This window comes from Brachyhypopomus gauderio, chromosome 13 (assembly GCF_052324685.1).
Source record: "Brachyhypopomus gauderio isolate BG-103 chromosome 13, BGAUD_0.2, whole genome shotgun sequence".
NCBI lineage: Eukaryota > Metazoa > Chordata > Actinopteri > Gymnotiformes > Hypopomidae > Brachyhypopomus > Brachyhypopomus gauderio.
Window position 1 is genome coordinate 9,353,156 of NC_135223.1, and position 19,053 is coordinate 9,372,208.

General features: G+C 43.7%; 1 protein-coding gene across 6 annotated transcripts in view; it reads right to left on the bottom strand.

The window, feature by feature from the left end:
• The window catches only part of osbpl3b (oxysterol binding protein-like 3b), a 41,008-nt gene that overhangs the window by 19,732 nt on the left and 2,223 nt on the right, over nucleotides 1-19,053 (bottom strand). For 5 of the 6 annotated variants that reach the window (XM_076970710.1, XM_076970708.1, XM_076970709.1 and 2 more), the window contains exons 2-3: nucleotides 4,418-4,672; nucleotides 1,087-1,203 (exon numbers count right to left, since the gene is read on the bottom strand). In XM_076970710.1, coding sequence (XP_076826825.1) covers nucleotides 1,087-1,203; nucleotides 4,418-4,486 — 186 coding nt within the window. In that variant the 5' untranslated portion in view covers nucleotides 4,487-4,672. Of the gene's footprint in view, nucleotides 1-1,086; nucleotides 1,204-4,417; nucleotides 4,673-5,010; nucleotides 5,162-19,053 lie in introns of those variants that run through there. The other variant, XM_076970706.1, reaches the window with a different exon arrangement.

Sequence of the window (19,053 nt, forward strand, 5' to 3'; positions counted from 1 at the left end):
GAGAAAGAGCAAGAGAACGAGAGAGGGAGAAAGAGAAAGAGCAAGAGAACGAGAGAGGGAGAGAAACAAAGGTCGGGTCAATTTCCGAGCTTCAGTGACGCTTTCTCTTCAGTTTGTAATGTAAAGCAGACACATGAGAAGCATGTTTGTGTTTGTTTCGAACGTCTACTTCTGTGGAGTTCTACCTCTGAGGAATATCTGTTGCCAGTCTGTGAATAATGTTTCTGAATAAACTAAATTATTCTCCGTTCTTTCCATCTCACTTTCACTCTCTTTCTCTCCCACTCCTCTCCCTCTTCCCCTTATTTGGATGACAGTCCAAAACTAACTTTTCATTTTCTCTTTATCTCTCTGTTTACGATGTTAGAAAGTGGAAATAAATGTGTTGAAAAATTTCCTAGCAAAAGTGTACCAGATTCTCGACATTCAACCTTGACAAGGGAGACCAGCTTCCACTAATTCCAATTACTCATTCGAATACAGCAGTTCCACCAAAACTTGCTCGATCCATTTTGATATTTTTAATCCGGATCTCAACCACATTCATATGGCAGGGTATCTAGCAGCCAGACAAATATAATCAGGCAAGAATTTTACAGCCTGAATTCTAAGCGTGGTCCATGACAGAACGCACTGGGCAGGTTAGTTTTCATGTTTTGAGTTCATTTGTCATCAGCTAATACATCAGCCTTTCACAGACACTCTGATGAGTTCTCCACGCACACGCACGCGCAGACAGAGACGGCAGCAGCGCCGTGTGTGCATGCGTACATGTCTGCACAAGTGTAAACTGAGCAGGTGGTGCAAGGGTCCATCAGTCAACAAGCTGTTGGTTACAGCTGCCTGTTGTAAATGCTGCTCTTCCAACCCAATCGTGCTGTTGCAGCATGGCTAGCAGACATGCGACAGCAGGGAAACTTCTAGTCCTAGTACTGGTAAGTACTTCTAGTACTCCTAGTAGTAGAACTTCTAGTATGACTAGTCATTCTAGTCTTACTAGTTCTAGGGTTAGGGTTAGTTCTATTATATCTGCACTGGGCCAGTGGTGTGTTTCATGGTTTCAGGGCGCATCTGGTACACAGCCACCTTGTGCCATCCCTTCATGGGCCATTTCCTCTTCTTCAACATGTAGCCTTCCTGCTTCTCAGGTTGCTGAATGTCCCCCCCACATCCACGTAGTCCTTCCACGATCTCCCAGCTGTCCTGCACACACACACACACACACACACACATTACATATAGAAACACCAGTCCAGTGCTGTGATTTGAGAAAAGGCCAATGTTTGGCATAAAGACCACAATGAAGCAAATGATACAAAGTGCAGAGGCGCTAAGATACACTCACACACCTGTGAATAAGGGGGGCAGCTCCAATAGGAATGGTGCTGTAACACGCCGTGCATGTCGTGTGTGCGAGGGAGGGAAGTTCAGAGAGCGTGTGGTGCACACAAATAACTTTTATTTCAACACGGAAGAACAGACATAGAGCGTGATACAAATACAACGACAAAGGCAAATACGGACAACGGAGGGCAAAACACGAAGGTTTAAATACAAACACGATAACGAGGCGGGAAACAAGAGACAGGAGAAACAGGCTAACAAGGGGGTGTGGCAACACAACAGTAGACACGCACACAGCAGACCGCATCAACTGAGCCTACACATGGGGTGTGTGCTGCACCGTTACAGGTACAACATAGATAAGTGCACATAAACGATCTGTATATATTTAAATAATGCAGTTACCTCAAATGGAATATGAAATATCAAATGGCATTCAATTTTATTTGGTCTGGAGCTACAAGATTAAGGTAGCAGATGAAGAGTGGAAAAAAGTCTACCGGTCTGCATCATGTAGCTCTGAAACATTATTTTATGTGTCAGTCTGTACTATTACTAATAATACCAAACATGGGCTACAAGGTAACAACATTGCTATAACAAGCAAAATATACAAGCCATCTAAAATAGCAGTAATTGACAAGTACATTCAGAGTCAAAAGTAAAAATAAAGTAAAAATGTTTTAAGCTCTTTTTAAAAACTCTCAATTGTCTCTGGTGCATTCAGATGGTAAGGGATGACATTCAATAGATCAGAGGCAACAGAAAAGAACGCCATGATGGCAATCTTAGTTCATGGGGGTGGGGTGGGGGTACACCAGATAAACTTGTGAGTAAGGAGGGACACCTTGTATTCAGTCCTAGCACAGACGGGATGTCAGTGAAGACAGTACAGAATGGGTATATTGTGTTCATGTTTTCTCTTTCTCTGGATCCTAGCAACACTGTTCTGAAGATACTGTAACATCTGAAGACTCTTGCTAGGAATCCCAATGTGAAGTACACTGCAATAATCCAGTCCGTAGGAGACAAAAGGTTGATCCAGCTTTTCCTTATCTATTACAGTAAAAGTGGGATGAATTTGGCAATATTTTCTGACATGGTGATCTTTCCTTTGACATGGGCTTCAAAGGTGAGTTGAGGGTCATGTCTTAAACCAAGATTGGATGATGTGAAGGGACTTTAATGACCAGAGAGTGTACTGGTGGTTATGGAGGATAACGGGGAGTGCCAACACAGACAACTTCATTTGTGGCACTGTTCCAAAGAAAGCTTCATCCACACCTTTATCTTCTCAAGACAGGCAGGCGGTGAGTATTGATAAATTTGATGATGATGAGGTCAATGATGATGATAATGAAGGCAAAGCTGCAGAGGATTATGTGTCAATTTACATGAATAGTTGTCATTTGTCTAGCAATTAAATTAAATTCCATCGCAACTAATGACAAGGCCAAAGGGGACTGTGTAGAAAGGAAAAAGGATGGGGCCGAGGACTGACCCCTAGGGCACTCCGCAGGTCAGTGTGTGTCTGAAACCTTGTATTCCTAAAGGAAGTATACCCTCTTCTGTCAGTGAGATAAGACTGAATCCAGGTAAGAGCCCTGTCCATGAATCCAACGGTGTGATATTGAGGAGTATGTCATGGTCAACGATGTTAAGTGCAGCAGACATATGAAGGAGGATGAGGAGAGAAGGTGAGCCGGTGTCTGCAGCCATCAGTAGGTCATCTGTGAGTCTGAAGCTGTTGGGCAGAGTGGAATCCAGCCTGATTCAAAAGGTTATAGTATTAATGGTGGTCCTGAGTGTGGGTGGAGCTACCTTTTCCAGTACTTTGGGAAGAAAGGGAAGGGATTGGCCTGTAATTTCATCAGGATCACGAGTGGGTTTTTTGAAAAGAGTAAACTATTAATGGCAAGACTAGATTATTAATGCCAAATTTCAGATGACATTCATTTTTAAACTTGCTACTAGGCTCTGTGAGGGAAAAAAAAAAACGTTTAGGACATGTTCATGGCAAAAAGCACCACAACTGCCTGTAGGAGATCGGTTTTGATGTAAACTAAACTCACTCACTCATTAAGCAGTCACAAGTAGTAGCTCGCCACATGAGATTGGTAAATTCTACATAATAATGGCCTTCATAATTCACTGCACTGGTGCTGACACCACTATCAACTGGCAAAGCGGCAAAACATGTCTGTGCATATGGCTCATGAGCTTTAGAAGTCAGACCAAGAGCTGAGACACACATACACACACACACACACACACACACACACACACACACACACCTTACAGAAATATGCATAGGCACATACACATCTCTCTTTCTCTCTTACACTTATTTGTGGAAAATCATCAAATCAAATATGGCTAATAGAGGATTTCATTTGTTGAAGTCCACTGGGTAGTTTAACCTCTCATTGTTTAGACTGAACACTGATTATCTCATCAGCATTGATGAGACTTTTCCTTTATAAACAAGCTGAATAGAAACTTGGGGCTAAACATAGGTGTCTCAAAGTCAGGAAACACATACTGTATATAGAATGCTCATTATCTGTAATGTACTGGACAGAAAAAAAATCTGGGGAGTTTTGGAAAAGAAAATGAATTGAGATTTTAGCGATCTAGTCTTGTTTTCTTCAAAAGAAAAGCTCTCTCTTGTCCAGAATGCCTGGATGAATATCTAAAGGGCTTTAGATCTCAACATAACTCTGCCTCAGCAGCACAGCTGGGGAATCAGGGCTGACATCAGAGTGAAATGCTCCCAATCCTCATATTGTAAAACTTGGGAAGTGGCTGTACAAAAGCAAAAAGTGTCTACACACTAGTTTTGAGCTACAGGCAAACAGAATCAACATCAGTACACTGAAAAACTGTGAGACACACACACATACACACACACACACACATACACACACACGCACACATACACACACACACCCCACCCCTCTCCACACACACACACACACACACACACACACACACACACACACACACACACACACATACACACACACACACACACCCCACCCCTCTCCACACAGACACACACACACACGCTTACCTGACGGCTGTCATGTTTGGAGGAGGAGCTGCTGTTGCTGCGGGAAGGTGAGGAGATCTTCTGGGACATGCTGGAGCTCTTCTCCTCGGAGCTCGTCCCACACGTCCACACAGACAGGATGATGTTGGGGTGAGAGTGGGGAGAAAGATGGAATGGGGGGAGGAAGAGAGAAAGAGAGAGAGCAAGGGAGAGAGCGTGTCGGGAGACTAAGGCGTAGATCTCCTCTCACCTGGGCATTTTGACACAAGTGCAACACTATGAAGGGAAAGAGAGACAGGAGTAGGAGGGAGAAAGATGAGTGGAAAGAGTGAGAGAAAAAAAAGAGAGAGATAAAGGATTTACTCAGTAAGGAATGAATCACCGTGTGCAACGATGTTAGCTGCCCACCTCACTGGTGTTCAGAATTAGTACTGTCAAAATCACGAAATCATAGCAAGTCTGGAGTGTGTTTTACAGTCAGCAAGGAGCAATCACGGTTGGTTCATGGGCTCTCATACTTTAAGACATATTTATGCTCACTCACACACTCTATTTCTCACTCCCTCTTTCCAACAGTTATTTAACACGGAGTAGCAAGAATGCTCTCTGCTTACCATGGTGTTTGTCTCAGTTATGGCTGTCCTTCCAACAGTCGCACCCACCCGTTTACAGCAACACAGCTACTGACACTCACACACCCTCTTTTGCATTCTCTAGCCTGCCCTCTGCCTGCCTCTACTGTTAGCGCTAATTCGATTAAGAGAGCAGCGGCTCACAGGGCACCAGCACGCTGTTGCCTCCGTGCTGGGGTTGGGTCAGAGGATGAGACAGCCCACCTGCTCCCTCCGCCCTCGTCTTCCCAGTCCCACCTGCTCTGCTCAACCAGGCCGGTGTAGTTGAGACATGAGCACTCATGTCCTCTGGCATGAACGCAATGGAATGTGGGGGAAAAAATGCTCTAATTGCCTCGCTAAAAAGGTGATCTAATTTCTGCCATCATCTCCTACATTGACACACTGTGAACACCGAAAATGCAGCTGCTTTGACGATCTAAGAAGAAATAAAAAAATAATAATAAAGCTAAAAATATTTAATAATAAGAATTCTCATCCTTGGTTAAATGGCAATGTATTTTAGAGTGTATTTTGAGACTGATCTAATTTATTTTTTATGTAATCTATCCAACATTAATTTTTCTGTGTGTAATGGGATTCAAGATGCAGTTTTGGCAGATTTTATCTGTGGGTGGTACCTCAGGGTTCCATTCTTAGTCCTATTTAAATTTCACGTTAAATTCTTCCTTCTGCTTTTTTCATATTTTCTTCCCTTTTTATGCAAATGATATGCAGCTGTAGCTTTCTGTTAAGTGGAATGATCTCAGTAGAGTAGCCACTGAATCTGAGTGCACTGTAGCTATTAAGGACTGGAGGATTCTTCACGCACTTGTCTAATCTTATTTAGACTATTGCAGTGTCTTATACACTTGCTTTAATCAATCGCAGCTGCTGCTCATCTGCTGCCAAACACCAGATGTAAGGACGACATCTGTCAATGTGAGATTTAGGATTGATTTTAAAGTACTGGCAGATATTTATAAGGCTATTTAATACAAAGCTCCTGAATCCATTTGTTACTGTTAGATCTGTTACACAAAGGTCAGGTCACTCAGATCCTCTAACCATAAGCTCCTGGTCATTGCTAGATATAAACTGCATTAATGCATGTGCATTAATGTTCCGTTTTAATTTATTCTTAATTATTTTATTGGGAAGCACTTTGTACCCTTGCTAGCAAATGCTGCATAATAAAGATGTTTGATTTATTCACTAAGGTTTACCCTGAAGATATATTTACATAGTTCATATTCAATAGAATATCAATAGAACTGCAATGATTTGGCCAATTCAAAACCCAAAAAGCCTTTCAAATATGTTGTGAAGAGTCAAATAACACTTGATTTAGCCAACAGTGTCTACAAAGACACTGGAAAGCAATTAAATACCATGTACCAAAGTCATACCTCATACTAAAATATCAAGTTTACAATCTTAACATAATATGCAACAGTGCTAGTCGGATTACAACTGAATCTGCTCATCACACCCCTGTTGCCTTTTTGGGAACTTGATCACTCTGTTTGTTCAGTTGTATGGATGATCCACGGTCTGAACAAAAGGAGTGTGGATCAAACCCCAGAAGTCATTATCACAGCACATCCTGTCAGCATCACCATACAGCTACAAATATGAAATTTGCCCAGGGGCTTAAACGTTCCGTAAGCTGTACACAGTTTTACTGGGACATCCACATAAGAGCAATTATGGAAACGTGTTATGCATGCTGTAACCCTCAGAAGCAGCATATGTGAAAGAAAACTGGGATTAAACGTTTTGTGGCCCAGAGTTTTGTGGGAAATTGAGTCCTCCAAAGATGCCTGTTTGAGTCACTGCTGGAGTGATCATTGGTCAGATTTGACCTTTGTAAACACTTTTTATGTAAAGAAATGTATACAGTAACCTTAAATAAACACAGCTGGCTAAGTCAAACTGTTAATGTTAGAAAGCAAAGCCCAGCAGTCTGCCCTAAACTCATAACATTTTGCCAGACCACTGAATTTGACGTTTATGAAGCCCTCTCATGCTCAATGGCCCGGCAGCGTCTGATCCATCATATGCAACCATTCACTCAAAGTCAAACAATTCTTCCTAGCGTTTGGAATTTCACTGTTCATTACGTAAACTGGAGATCTGGTCAAACAGAACCAGCAATCTCCAAATTCAGGAATGCATTCTCCCCAGTAGCCTACAATAAACACACTAAGGCATGCACAGGACATGGGTGGGACCCTTCCGACGCCCTGATTCCTCACGCATTACCAGAGAGTGTGTGGAACAGAATTAGATCACAATTATGATACAAAAACCACTGAGTCAGCCTAAATAGGGCTTACGTTTCAAAGAATTCATATGCGGGTTGACTAACACAATAAGAGCTGAGGAGTTCCTAGTATAGCATTGAGTGCTTAGTCATACACTCAGCCAGGTGAACAATCTCTAGCAAGGTTCCGTTTCTCTTTGCCGTGTGTCGGCAGTCTGCTTTCGGGGGCAAGCCGAGCCAGCCGAGCACAGGGGTGATTGTTTTATTTCATCTCCCAGCAACAGCAGGCCCTTGGCTTCCTAAAGCACACATTGAGCAACCAGGGACCTGGCTAATTACAGCCACAGCAGGAGGCCTCAGTCAGCAGCAGTGTTGACTGGGCTTTTCCGCTACACTCCTGGTTGTGGATAAACGACACTTACCAATCCTAGACTCCCCTCCTCACCAAGAGCCTCTTCAGAAGTCTGCAGAGAGCAGCTGCCCCTTTGTGCCTGGCCAATCATTTATTCATTCACTTTCCACTGATCACACCGTGCAACACACAAACACACACACACACACACACACACACACACAGGCGCAGTGTGACGCACACTCCACACACCACGCACATGTAACACTGGCAGGACATTTGTTTGATGTGTAAAAATGAAATCGGCGCAGAGTCATGTTTTGGGCGGTTGTGTGAAGGCAGTGAGCTCCGGCATATGTACAGCACTGAGCTGAATTTGAAGTGTGGTGGGAGAAAGATCACCACTAATAAACATGAGGATGTCAGCTGATAGGCATGTTAACGGGCCTCTTATTCAGAGCAACTGCCGCTCTTAGTTGGAATGTGGCAAAATTATTAAACCACCCCAGGGATTAAGTGTAATGCCTGAAATAGTTTGATTTTTCTAACAGCTAATGAGAATGACAGATTTTAAAAACTCAGGGCAAATATGACTCACCAGATCTATTACACACAGAAATGACAACAGAGCGCTGTCTCTGTTCTTCCCCTGGGCACACACAGCCAGCCAAACCATATTTCTATGAAAACATCATGAAGGCAAAAAAAAAAGTTTTTCAGAAACAGAAATTTATGTCTACATTAGGATTCTAAAATTGAAACGCTTACAAAACAATGCTGTCTGGACACTGTGACCTCATGTTATTCACTGAATCTCAATCACAGCCCTGAAGAAAACCAGCCTGCCACGTTTTCAATCTTATTCACATTCATCAAAACCAAGCGCCCGGTGGAACAAAGACACTACATTTTCATGCAATTAAGACAAACGGAAGCGTCGCGGCTGTGAACATCCTATTAATGTAAAATACAGATTCAGGGGTGTGGGGGAAGCTGTATCTGAAGAGGTGGCACCGGAGGTCACCTCTCCACAAGCACCCTCACACAGGCGCCCTGCTACCCTCTAACGCCCCCCACGGTGAATGAGACTGATGTAATTACGGGCTCAGGTAGGGTGAGTGACATCGCTTTTTACGTCTGCCGTTCCGTAATTCAATCCCCATGTCCGTCACAGCCGGCAGGTACGCCTTGTTTCTTTTGAAAGCAAAGCACCATGCAAACGATGCTAAAAATAACCGACACAAAGCTCTGACCAAACACCAGCGGGAGCGGCAGTGGGAGGAGTGTTGAAGGACCTGGTAGCTAGAATGTTCCGGAAGATAAGTGGGACGTCACAAGGACCGTGTCAGCATGGAGCCCAACTCAGCAAAAATAATGCTCTAACACCCCTGAACAACCATGGCACTTCACAATAATGATTTACTTCACAACACCAAATGACTAATGGTTTTTATAGATACAAATACTGATTATTAGAACTATTGGAGTGATTCTAAAATTATTATAAGCAATATGTCAAATGCTGGTATTACCATATTTCTATGTAAAGCAATGTGAAATAGAAGCAAGTACTGAAACCAAAGAGTAAAATAAGAAACGGGGAAGAAACAGAGTGCAGCGGTGTTGGCCTGTTCATCAAAACACGTTGTGCTAACGGGCAAACAGACAAACAGAAGTCTGTGCTGAGTAGAAGTTTGGGTGGAGATCTCAATCATCTGCTTGCATAAGCAACATGTTAACAGCAAAACAGGGAATGAAATGCAGTCACACAGCCAGCAGCTGCACTGTGTTGACATAGCTGCTTATAGGCGCTTTATGGAAACTCAAGGTGGAGCAGATTACATTTGTAGTTTCATAGCGCTTGCCGTTGACGCGTTGCAGGTCTGTTTTGGGTGCTGTCACACGAGCTGGAGTAGGCCCAATTAAATGTGGCACAGCTGTGCAACTGGGTCAGATCTTCCTATGTGAATGACTTAAGCATAAACTCATAAGCAGTGACATTCGAACAACCACAACACTGATCTGTACACCGAACAGCCAGGGTCTTGTTAGCCGTTCTCGTATATAAATACAGAAACAGTGGGTTCCTTTTCTCCCCGGCTTGTTTCCTCTCCGGCACAGCGTTTTCTGTTGGTGAGTTTACTCCACACCCTAAGCAAACCCTGCCTGTGCGGTGAAACCTTGTCACGGTGCCGAGGCCTATGATCGGACTGTTATCTCACCGTCAGCTTTTTCAAAATGCCTTTTTAAAAACACATTTCTGTCGACAACTGCTCGTTTATCTGTGTTCTTCTCACCTCTTCTGTGCCCGGCAGGTTCCCACAAAATGTAGGCTGCAGTTCCTGACCCTCTCCCTGGGTTGCCATAAATCGTACTACAGCGATTTTTTCCATGCATCGACCCTTCTGCTATGAAAGGCACAACATTTGGGACACTTTAATGCAGGGCGTCCTGCATGGGTAGGCAGGATGTCTGCTCCCTAGGAATCAAGCTCATGACCTTCATATTATGAGCATCTTGCACTGCCTGCCTTACCATGTAAGCTACAAGATCCCCCCCCCCCCCCCCAACCCACTTTGAAAACCACTCACTTAAATAAAGCTATACAAGAATATCTCAGAAAAGCATATGTATTTAAAAGCTGGGAACTTTCTCATAAGACCAATACTGTCTGTGTTCTTTTAAGTCCTTGTAAACGAAATATTTCTTGACTTGACTTGGGAAATATAAATGATTTCCCAAGACAAATAACAGCTGTATTACGAAAGGTATAACAATTCATTTCATAACTTTGCATAATTTTAACAAGGACAGACTTTTTTGCCATTCAATAGCAGTTTGGCTTTAATTGATAAGCAAGCATGATATGAATGTCATTAAATTATTAAAGGGAGCTGTCTGTCACAGGCTTAAGCATTACCCACAGGGCAACCCAGTTTTTTCTATCTGCATGGCCTTGATGTGATAACATTTGTATAGAAAAAATGGCAGTCTTGCAGCCTTCATGAAACCTTATATACTTTGCCAAAATGGATTGTTATCGACTTTTAATCTTTGTACAATGTGCAGGTATGGCCAATGTTGTTTCAGAACAAACTGTCACTTAACACAGTGATACTGTGAAACCCTAATGATCCATTTTACATTATCAAACTGAACATTTCAAGCTATAACAGGTGAAGGTGTTGGTGCTTCAGGACTATACGGCTGTGAGTGTGGTCCCGCTTCTCCACTAATGATCACGCAGGAACAGCTGATCCCAGACCAGTGCTCACACTGACGGGGCCGCAGCGTCTGTGAGTCACTGGGGCCTCCTGGCCAAGCCCTGGACATGACTCACGGCTCTGTGCTCTCTCAACTACAACCTCCCAAGCAGAGCTCTGCGCCACAGCCATATTTACCAGGACAGTGTCAGGGGAACAACAGCTACAGCCATCCTAGCCAGCATGGAGCAGGTTCGCAGAATCAACAGAGGAGAGGATGGGTGGGGGATATTGGTGAGTGCAGACATTTGAACTTTGGGCCCTCTCGAGACCAGCAGTGAGTACTGAATTCTAAAGAGTTTTTAGAAAACGAATGCAGGCAAGTTGGGACGCAACGTCATCACAACTCTGGATTATTATGAGTCTATACCAGAAATGCTTGTGTGGCAACAAATATACAGATGTGAGTTTTGGAACTGTAATATAATATCACAAAAAGGCCACAATATACCACACTCAGCAAATATAAGACATTCAACAAAAACAGTGTCAATTTTCCTTGCTGCGCACACCACACCATATTCCAAGTATATATTCTGACAAGTAAGTAGCCTATTCTGACAAACTGAAATCACATGGTCTCCTCAGTGTACACATGTACACATGTATGTAACTGGTGACTGGTGTTATGTAGAAAGACAGCACACCAGACTCAATCTGCACATATATGCCCTGTGAATGTTTATGTATTAGAGGTAACAGAGATGATGCATCTCTGTGTGTGAGACACATCTGAATAGTGAAACAGATGATGAAATCATTGGTGTTCATCACAGCGTCTCCCTCCGGGTCACGAAGAGGAGGCTGTGTTGCTCACTGCTTCTCAATGAGACGGTTAAATGCCTGCTTGAGCAAATTCTGTCATAATTGTCCATTGAAGAAACTCAGTTTGAAGAGGTTTAAATACACCCACGTAATGTGTGAAATTCCAGCACCATGCACCTGGCTAGTGTTGGGGCCCAACCAGATATGCAATAGATTTACGTTTTGTGCGTTCATTATGATGTTTGGTCACTAGAAGTGTACCACATGACCTTGGTGTTGCCTTAGCGTTACTTTATTTACTTTATTACCTTATTTACCATTACAGGATTACATCTTGCAATGCTAAAAACATGTGTTACAATGTTAAAAACATGACATTTCATATATATATATATATCTGTATATTTTTAAGTCTAGTTATATAATATAATTTGTACTAAGAATATAATTTGTACTAAGGTCTACACCAAATGCCAAATCAACTGTTAATGTCAATCATCAATGTGTTGCCACTCCACACACACCTCTAAAAGGGACTGAGAGTGCTCGCTCTTTGTCCCGGCGGGCAGCGCTCCTGCTTACATCCTGTTGGACCTGGGTTCAAACCCTGCGTGGGGTGGCTACCGTCAGACTTTGTCACAAAGTGCAGTGCTATTTTTCTGAAGGGTTGCTCTACCAGGTGAGATACTGCACACTCCATTCAATTACATTCATTCCATTCCACAACACTGGATCCACCCTGTAGGCGAGGAAGCCAGTCGTGGTGCAATGCTGACAAAGCATTTCTAACGGACTACCATACGTGGAACCATACAGCATTAAAAACGAGCTTTACTAGAGCTTCTAATGTTCTGAATGACATCTAGGGTGTTACAATGAGCAGTGTTTTAATGGAATGAAAGCTGTTCATACCAATTCCTTATTACCAGCCACATTATGGGATTTTAATGGACACAATAATCACTTTTCCAATCATCTGACTGAGATAAGTTCTAAGTGGTGGCTTCTCATAAATATGCTTGGCACTGAAGGCTAGAGCTTGAAGTTGTTAGAACAGTGCTAACTTGTTCCTAATTTATTATCACTGATCACATTAGTGATGGCTTTTGGTGGGATTTATTTGTAAATGTATTACACCTGGTATAAGATGCTTATTTTGGGTGACGCGGAGCAGTGCAATAAAGGTGAAAAAATAAAGGTGACGCCCAGACAAAAGACTCCATGAACTCTCCCTGGCAAATCAGTGGGACTGCAGTTTCTGATCCAGTTCAAATCAGTTCAAACTCAAAGAAAAGATGCAACCAGAATAGAATGTGAAGGGCTTGACTTTCAAATGCCCCAAATGCCACATTCCCCAATAGCCCAAATGGAATCAGATAAGGCGTGAAAGTCTGCAAAACCTCTCAGCTAGACATTAGAGCTGACAGTTCAAAAAAGTGTTGCATTCTGTCAATTTGCTGTCAAAACACTTGAAAATATCCATATGATATCAGCAATGTGTATAGGCAGATTGAGTTAGAAAGTCCGAAACTGATAAACAGAAATAAAACTAGATGGATCCAATTACACTGGAATACTATTTCCACAACTGCAGTGTTCCTGGAACTGGACCATGTGTGCACACACAGACACACATGGACACAAGCAGACACACAGATGTCCAGGGTGGCATGGAGTTATTGGCTTTAGTAGGTATGGTAATTTATCACACCTATCCACATGGGCTCCCAGATTCAGGCTAGTATGACATCAGCAAGACACCTGAACTAGAACAAATCCCTGCCCCAGAGCTGCGACAATACAGCACACCCCCCTCAGCAGCTCACTCTCTGGCACTAACGCCGCACTCTCCTGCAGTTTCACTCTCTAAATACTACTGGGTTCTTTCTGTAACCCTGCATGATATGGACAAGAATGTTATTGTGAATATACTGTATTGTTACATATTGCAGTTGCAATATTCCAAGCAAAATATTAAAATGCGACATGGGTAAAGATTTATCTGCAGATCATGTTTTGATTCATCAAAACACCCACAAAACACTCTGTAATGACATCTGCAATGTCTGTGATGGGTGAGGATGCTCATGGCATGATAAAAAATGTAATTTATGAGGCGCCTCAGATATTATGCACACTGAAAAACCTTCTGCAATATTAGTATGCCAAAGGACAACACAATGATAACAATCGATACGCGCTTTATGACTTGTGAAGTGCAGCACTATTTGACGTGTAAGAGACATATGACTACTGCCAATACTGAAATGCTGAAATTAAAATATAACAAGCACTTATTCATCAGTTCATCAAGAGAATTACTGAACCACCAAAAACATTATGCAGTAACTTTGGCCCACATTTTTTGTAAACTTAATTCTAATATGGTAACATTACAGATCTAAAAATAACAGCTGAAATTGCACAATTGCATTTTATATCCTACAAAAACAGATCATTTTTAACCAAATTTTTTTTCTATGGGGCAAATATTTATAGAAAATCTGTACATTTTCATATGATCAAAGAAGACCATTACATGCACATGTCACGTCATTCAAGCACCATGACTGTAAATGAGCGGGAGGGCAGGGTCCGGGACGTCCTCAGCCCTCACTCAGACCCTTGGTCAGCCCACAACGCAAGACTTCATATAATAACTTGGCCAGCAAAACACACAATTCCAGCATTTCACATGGACCCATGGAGCTGACTGGCCTGGAGAGTGTTTGTGGCTCAGTGGATGCAATGAGAAAGCAGACATATGGGCTCCCGGTACTAGAGAGCACCGAGAGAGCACTGAGAGAGCACCGAGAGAGCACTGAGAGAGCACCGAGAGAGCACCGAGAGAGCACCGAGAGAGCACCGAGAGAGCGCAGAGAGAGCACCGAGAGAGCATTGAGAGAGCACCGAGAGAGCGCAGAGAGAGCACCGAGAGAGCACCGAGAGAGCGCAGAGAGAGCACCGAGAGAGCATTGAGAGAGCACTGAGAGAGCACCGAGAGAGCACCGAGAGAGCACTGAGAGAGCACCGAGAGAGCACCGAGAGAGCACCGAGAGAGCACTGAGAGAGCACCGAGAGAGCACCGAGAGAGCGCAGAGAGAGCACTGAGAGAGCACCGAGAGAGCACCGAGAGAGCGCAGAGAGAGCACTGAGAGAGCACTGAGAGAGCACCGAGAGAGCACCGAGAGAGCACCGAGAGAGCGCAGAGAGAGCAACGAGAGAGCGCAGAGAGAGCACAGAGAGAGCGCAGAGAGAGCACTGAGAGAGCACCGAGAGAGCACCGAGAGAGCACCGAGAGAGCGCAGAGAGAGCACCGAGAGAGCAACGAGAGAGCGCAGAGAGAGCACCGAGAGAGCAACGAGAGAGCAACGAGAGAGCACTGAGAGAGCACTGAGAGAGCACTGAATCGCATCTGGCAGCTCCGTTTACGGTTGTATGTGTTAATTGCACTTGCACACTTCTGCTACCTGTGGAGAATCACCGGGGCAGCGAAAGACATGATGACAATATCTGGAGTAATGGCAAAAACCGACACTCGTAAAACGGGTTGGGGAATACAATAAAGGTAAAAGATGGAAAAAGCAGTAAATTAAAGATGAGGAAGCAGAGACGCTGGCAGGTTCAAAAGCACAGCAGCAAATGAATGACAAGGTGTGGGTGCCCAGCCTTGGACACGTACTTCTTGTCCTTGTCACAGTGTAGCATTTCAGCGGTCACACAATGGTACTGCGTCATTGTCTATCCAGAGAAGACCCATGACATAACTTTGAATGATGTGCCAGTCTCCCAGGAATGCAAAAAATTCCCCCTAAATGCATAAATGTTCATATATTTAGGCACCTAAATGTTTAAGCAGACTGACTTATTAAATTACAGAAGCCAATTTTTTTTTATATGTCAGTAATTGTACACTGTATAAATGTGTGCCGTGGTCTTGAATTTGTGTCATGCACAAAGAAGTAAATAACTGAAGAAGCTAAATATCATTTGAGCATATGTTATAGTTTATATCAGATATGATAGGCTTACCACAACTTTAAACGTAAATTACCACAACAGTCTACACTTTCCTGACTATCTTATCCTTCTTACAAAGGTCAAGGGGATTTTCATCTCAGATATCTTTTTTTTTTTTCTTTTGCCTGCAAGTCGTTTGCTCCGGCTCCCTGTGCCATGCAATGCATTGTGGGCTTCAACCACATCCTTTGTGTACACTGCCTTTCCTTTTACGCAGTCTGTGGAATATGTGAGTTGTGACAATCACGAGGCCTGCCTTTCTCCTGCCCCCATAACCCTCTGCCCCACCCACGAGCCACGTCTCCACACAGTGACTCATTAGCACAAGACACTAAAGACGCCGCCATCATCCTGGCCGACACATGGGGCCATGGCCATGCCCGGCTAATTTCACGAGGATGCATTGCGCCTTTCCCAAGTTCAGCTTTTGTTGGTATCCTCTGACCTCAAGAGACAGCCGATACACCTCTGAGAAAAGACAGCACTATTGTACTACTGACCGCATGGAAAAGTGTGGAAGGCCATAAACAACAATGGCCACTTTTTTCTGACTATTTCTGGATGACCACAGTGGCTGTGGTGACAGGAAGCAGAGTGACGTGACTGTCTGCCTGCGTGGCTCTGGTCTAGCTGCAGAGAACAGGCCCACACCAGCACAGTTCATTACTGAATAGGGCATCAGATCCCATGCCAATGAACCAAAACTGAACATCTTATCTCTGATTTTGATTTTTCTTCTGATTTCAATTGCGTAATGCAGTAGCGAACCGTGACCATTAAACCTGGGCCCGCTACAATCCCCCCCCCCCCCCCCCCCCCGATTTTTTTTTCCCTCTCCTAATAAACTGCAATAAAGAATAAAGAAAAAACCGAGACGATAGTATAGCTTTAGAAACGCATGTAGTGCGTTCAAATAGCATTTGTACTAGATAACTAGTTAAGCAAAATAAGTTTCCAAACAAAATAAGGTTTCACAGCTCCATGGTTCTCGGAAGCGGAATATGTAAATGAGGACGTCAAAGGGCCGAATCGAAACTAGCTAGCGGCGGTAGGCTAACAACAGCTAGCGTCGCCACAGCGGGCGGAAATTATCATACAGTTAAGCCCGCCCACTAAGAGGGAGGATATGATTGGTCAATTTTACTGTCATTGGAAACTGGTATTGCGCTGAATTATAACTGCCAGGCCCTCTGTAAACGAACAGCGGGCATCACAGTCCTGATAGGGGGAGACACAGGCTCACAGGCTTCCACTTAACCCCTCACCTTCCAACACAGATTGAATAGACACGGTTGAATAATCTATTTGCTTATATTTTTGTAATTGTTTAGATGTCGATTGTAAAACTGTAAGTAGATAAAATAAAATTGGATAATTATATATATAATGTTTTAAGAATATTTTAGGCCCTCTGAGAGGGCGTAGATGGCCCTGACGGTTCCCCACTGGCGTAATGGCAGTTCAAAGACATTTGAATCTGGAGAAGGCCTGAGAGGGTAGCCAAAGGCAATCAGACGAGGATCTCACAGAAGAGGAAACAACCCGGAACGATCCGATGCCACAGGTGTTCACAGGCTTTGCACTACAAAGCTATAGGCCTTTAGCTATACTAAACTTTGTCTTCCAAGCAACAGTCAGCTGTCTTGAGGAGAATAAAACATCACTTCAGAACCTACTAAATGCATTTCCTGACACACGTAATGACGTCTTTCCTCTTTGTCCTTTATAGAAACCGACATTTAGGGCCGCGTACAAGATCATATATACATTCTCAGTGCTTTACAGATCTGAGAGTGTAAAAGTGTGTGTAAAAGTTGTGCAGTGCTGGCTGGAGCCGTTTTTAGAAGCTCTCAGCTTTGACACAGGGGCAGTGGACTCTCTCATGGTGAACCTCTGTGACATTTAACCTAGACTGAGAAAAAGCGCATTTCAGATGTCCTCCAAGACAACTTGTCCATAACCCAGTTAAGAAGAGGTGTCAGATACAGTGAACCCTGACCTTAGAGGCACAAGGTCAGTTCCAGATGTCTCAATAGCAGGTGGAACATACAATCCAAGATGGTTGAATTACATTAAAATGACACATAGCAATTAGGCATAAACCTTTAACCAGGTACTACAGACACGATGCTACAAAAGTCATCACATTAATCAAACCAGTGCAGTCAAAGTTTTAATAAAAAAAGACAGCAGGAAGCATTGTACGCTTAACCCAAATTCTCTAAGTAATTCTGCAACTTATTAGGGAGATTGATTACTCTCATCAAGCCATAAAGCAATTGAGATAAGCCACCAAGTTCTGGTTGGGCTCTACATGATCAAGCACTGATCGCTGGCATTAAGGCTGCAGAACATCATCTGATTGTGGGTTCAGTGACACTGAGCAGGATACTGGGCTAATGTCTTTCGCTTCATCAATACTGAATAATATATGACATTAAGCAGCCAGAAGGAAGCTGGGAGCAGAACTCCATGCACTGCTGTCTTTTGGCAGTCCAAATATGAGCCTTTTCACTTTCTGAATTATGTTTCAAAAATTGCACAAGGTAAACACAGCATCACATCTCTCACCTGGAGGGAATCTGATCCTGCAGTCAGAAGGCACTAAAAACAGAAATAAAACCTTTTAAGAAACATGCGCACCAGCACGTGCCATTTTGTTCTCTGACGGCTATTCGTGGCTCTGTCAAACAAGCACTAGCGCAAATCTCTCCAGTAATTACATATGCATGGACCGGGCATGTGTGGGCCGAGAGCTGCGGTGCATGCATGCATGACGGGCCGTGCCTTCCTGAGGAGAACGCCCTGTTTGAAGACGATGAGCTGCACCTTGCAGAGACGAATGTATTTTAAGACCACGCGGCACGCCTCAGATACACAAACAGGAATGTCCACTCACACCTCGGGGGGGAAGCGCTAGAGCGTTTGCATCCAGAAAGCACCGACAGACGGGGTTCGCACTTGTCAACAATGGGCCCGAACACGCAACGTCTGATGGTGGAGCCTGGTCTTGTTTCCTTCAGCCTGACGCCCATGCACAGAGTGGTGTGGGCTCACACCCATCCCACAGCCAAGATTGGTATGGAGGAGACGAGGAGATCATCCCTGCAGTAAAGAGCTAATAAACCACGTTTAATAAGTCACTTTTGCACGGTGCATGAGTTTTGTGACAGAGGTCTCAGTTGCCATCCTGGCATCAAACCAAAAGGTCTGTGCTAGAATGTCTATTTGCCAGAGAAACGAGAAACAGTGTTTGCTGTGGTCTCCTGCGAGCTCACCGCAGGGCATGGGGGCCTGACACCAGAAAGCCCTACGACTGCCCACAAGGGCTCTTCACATGTTAGGTACAGGATGAAACTGCCTTTAAGGCTAACATGGAA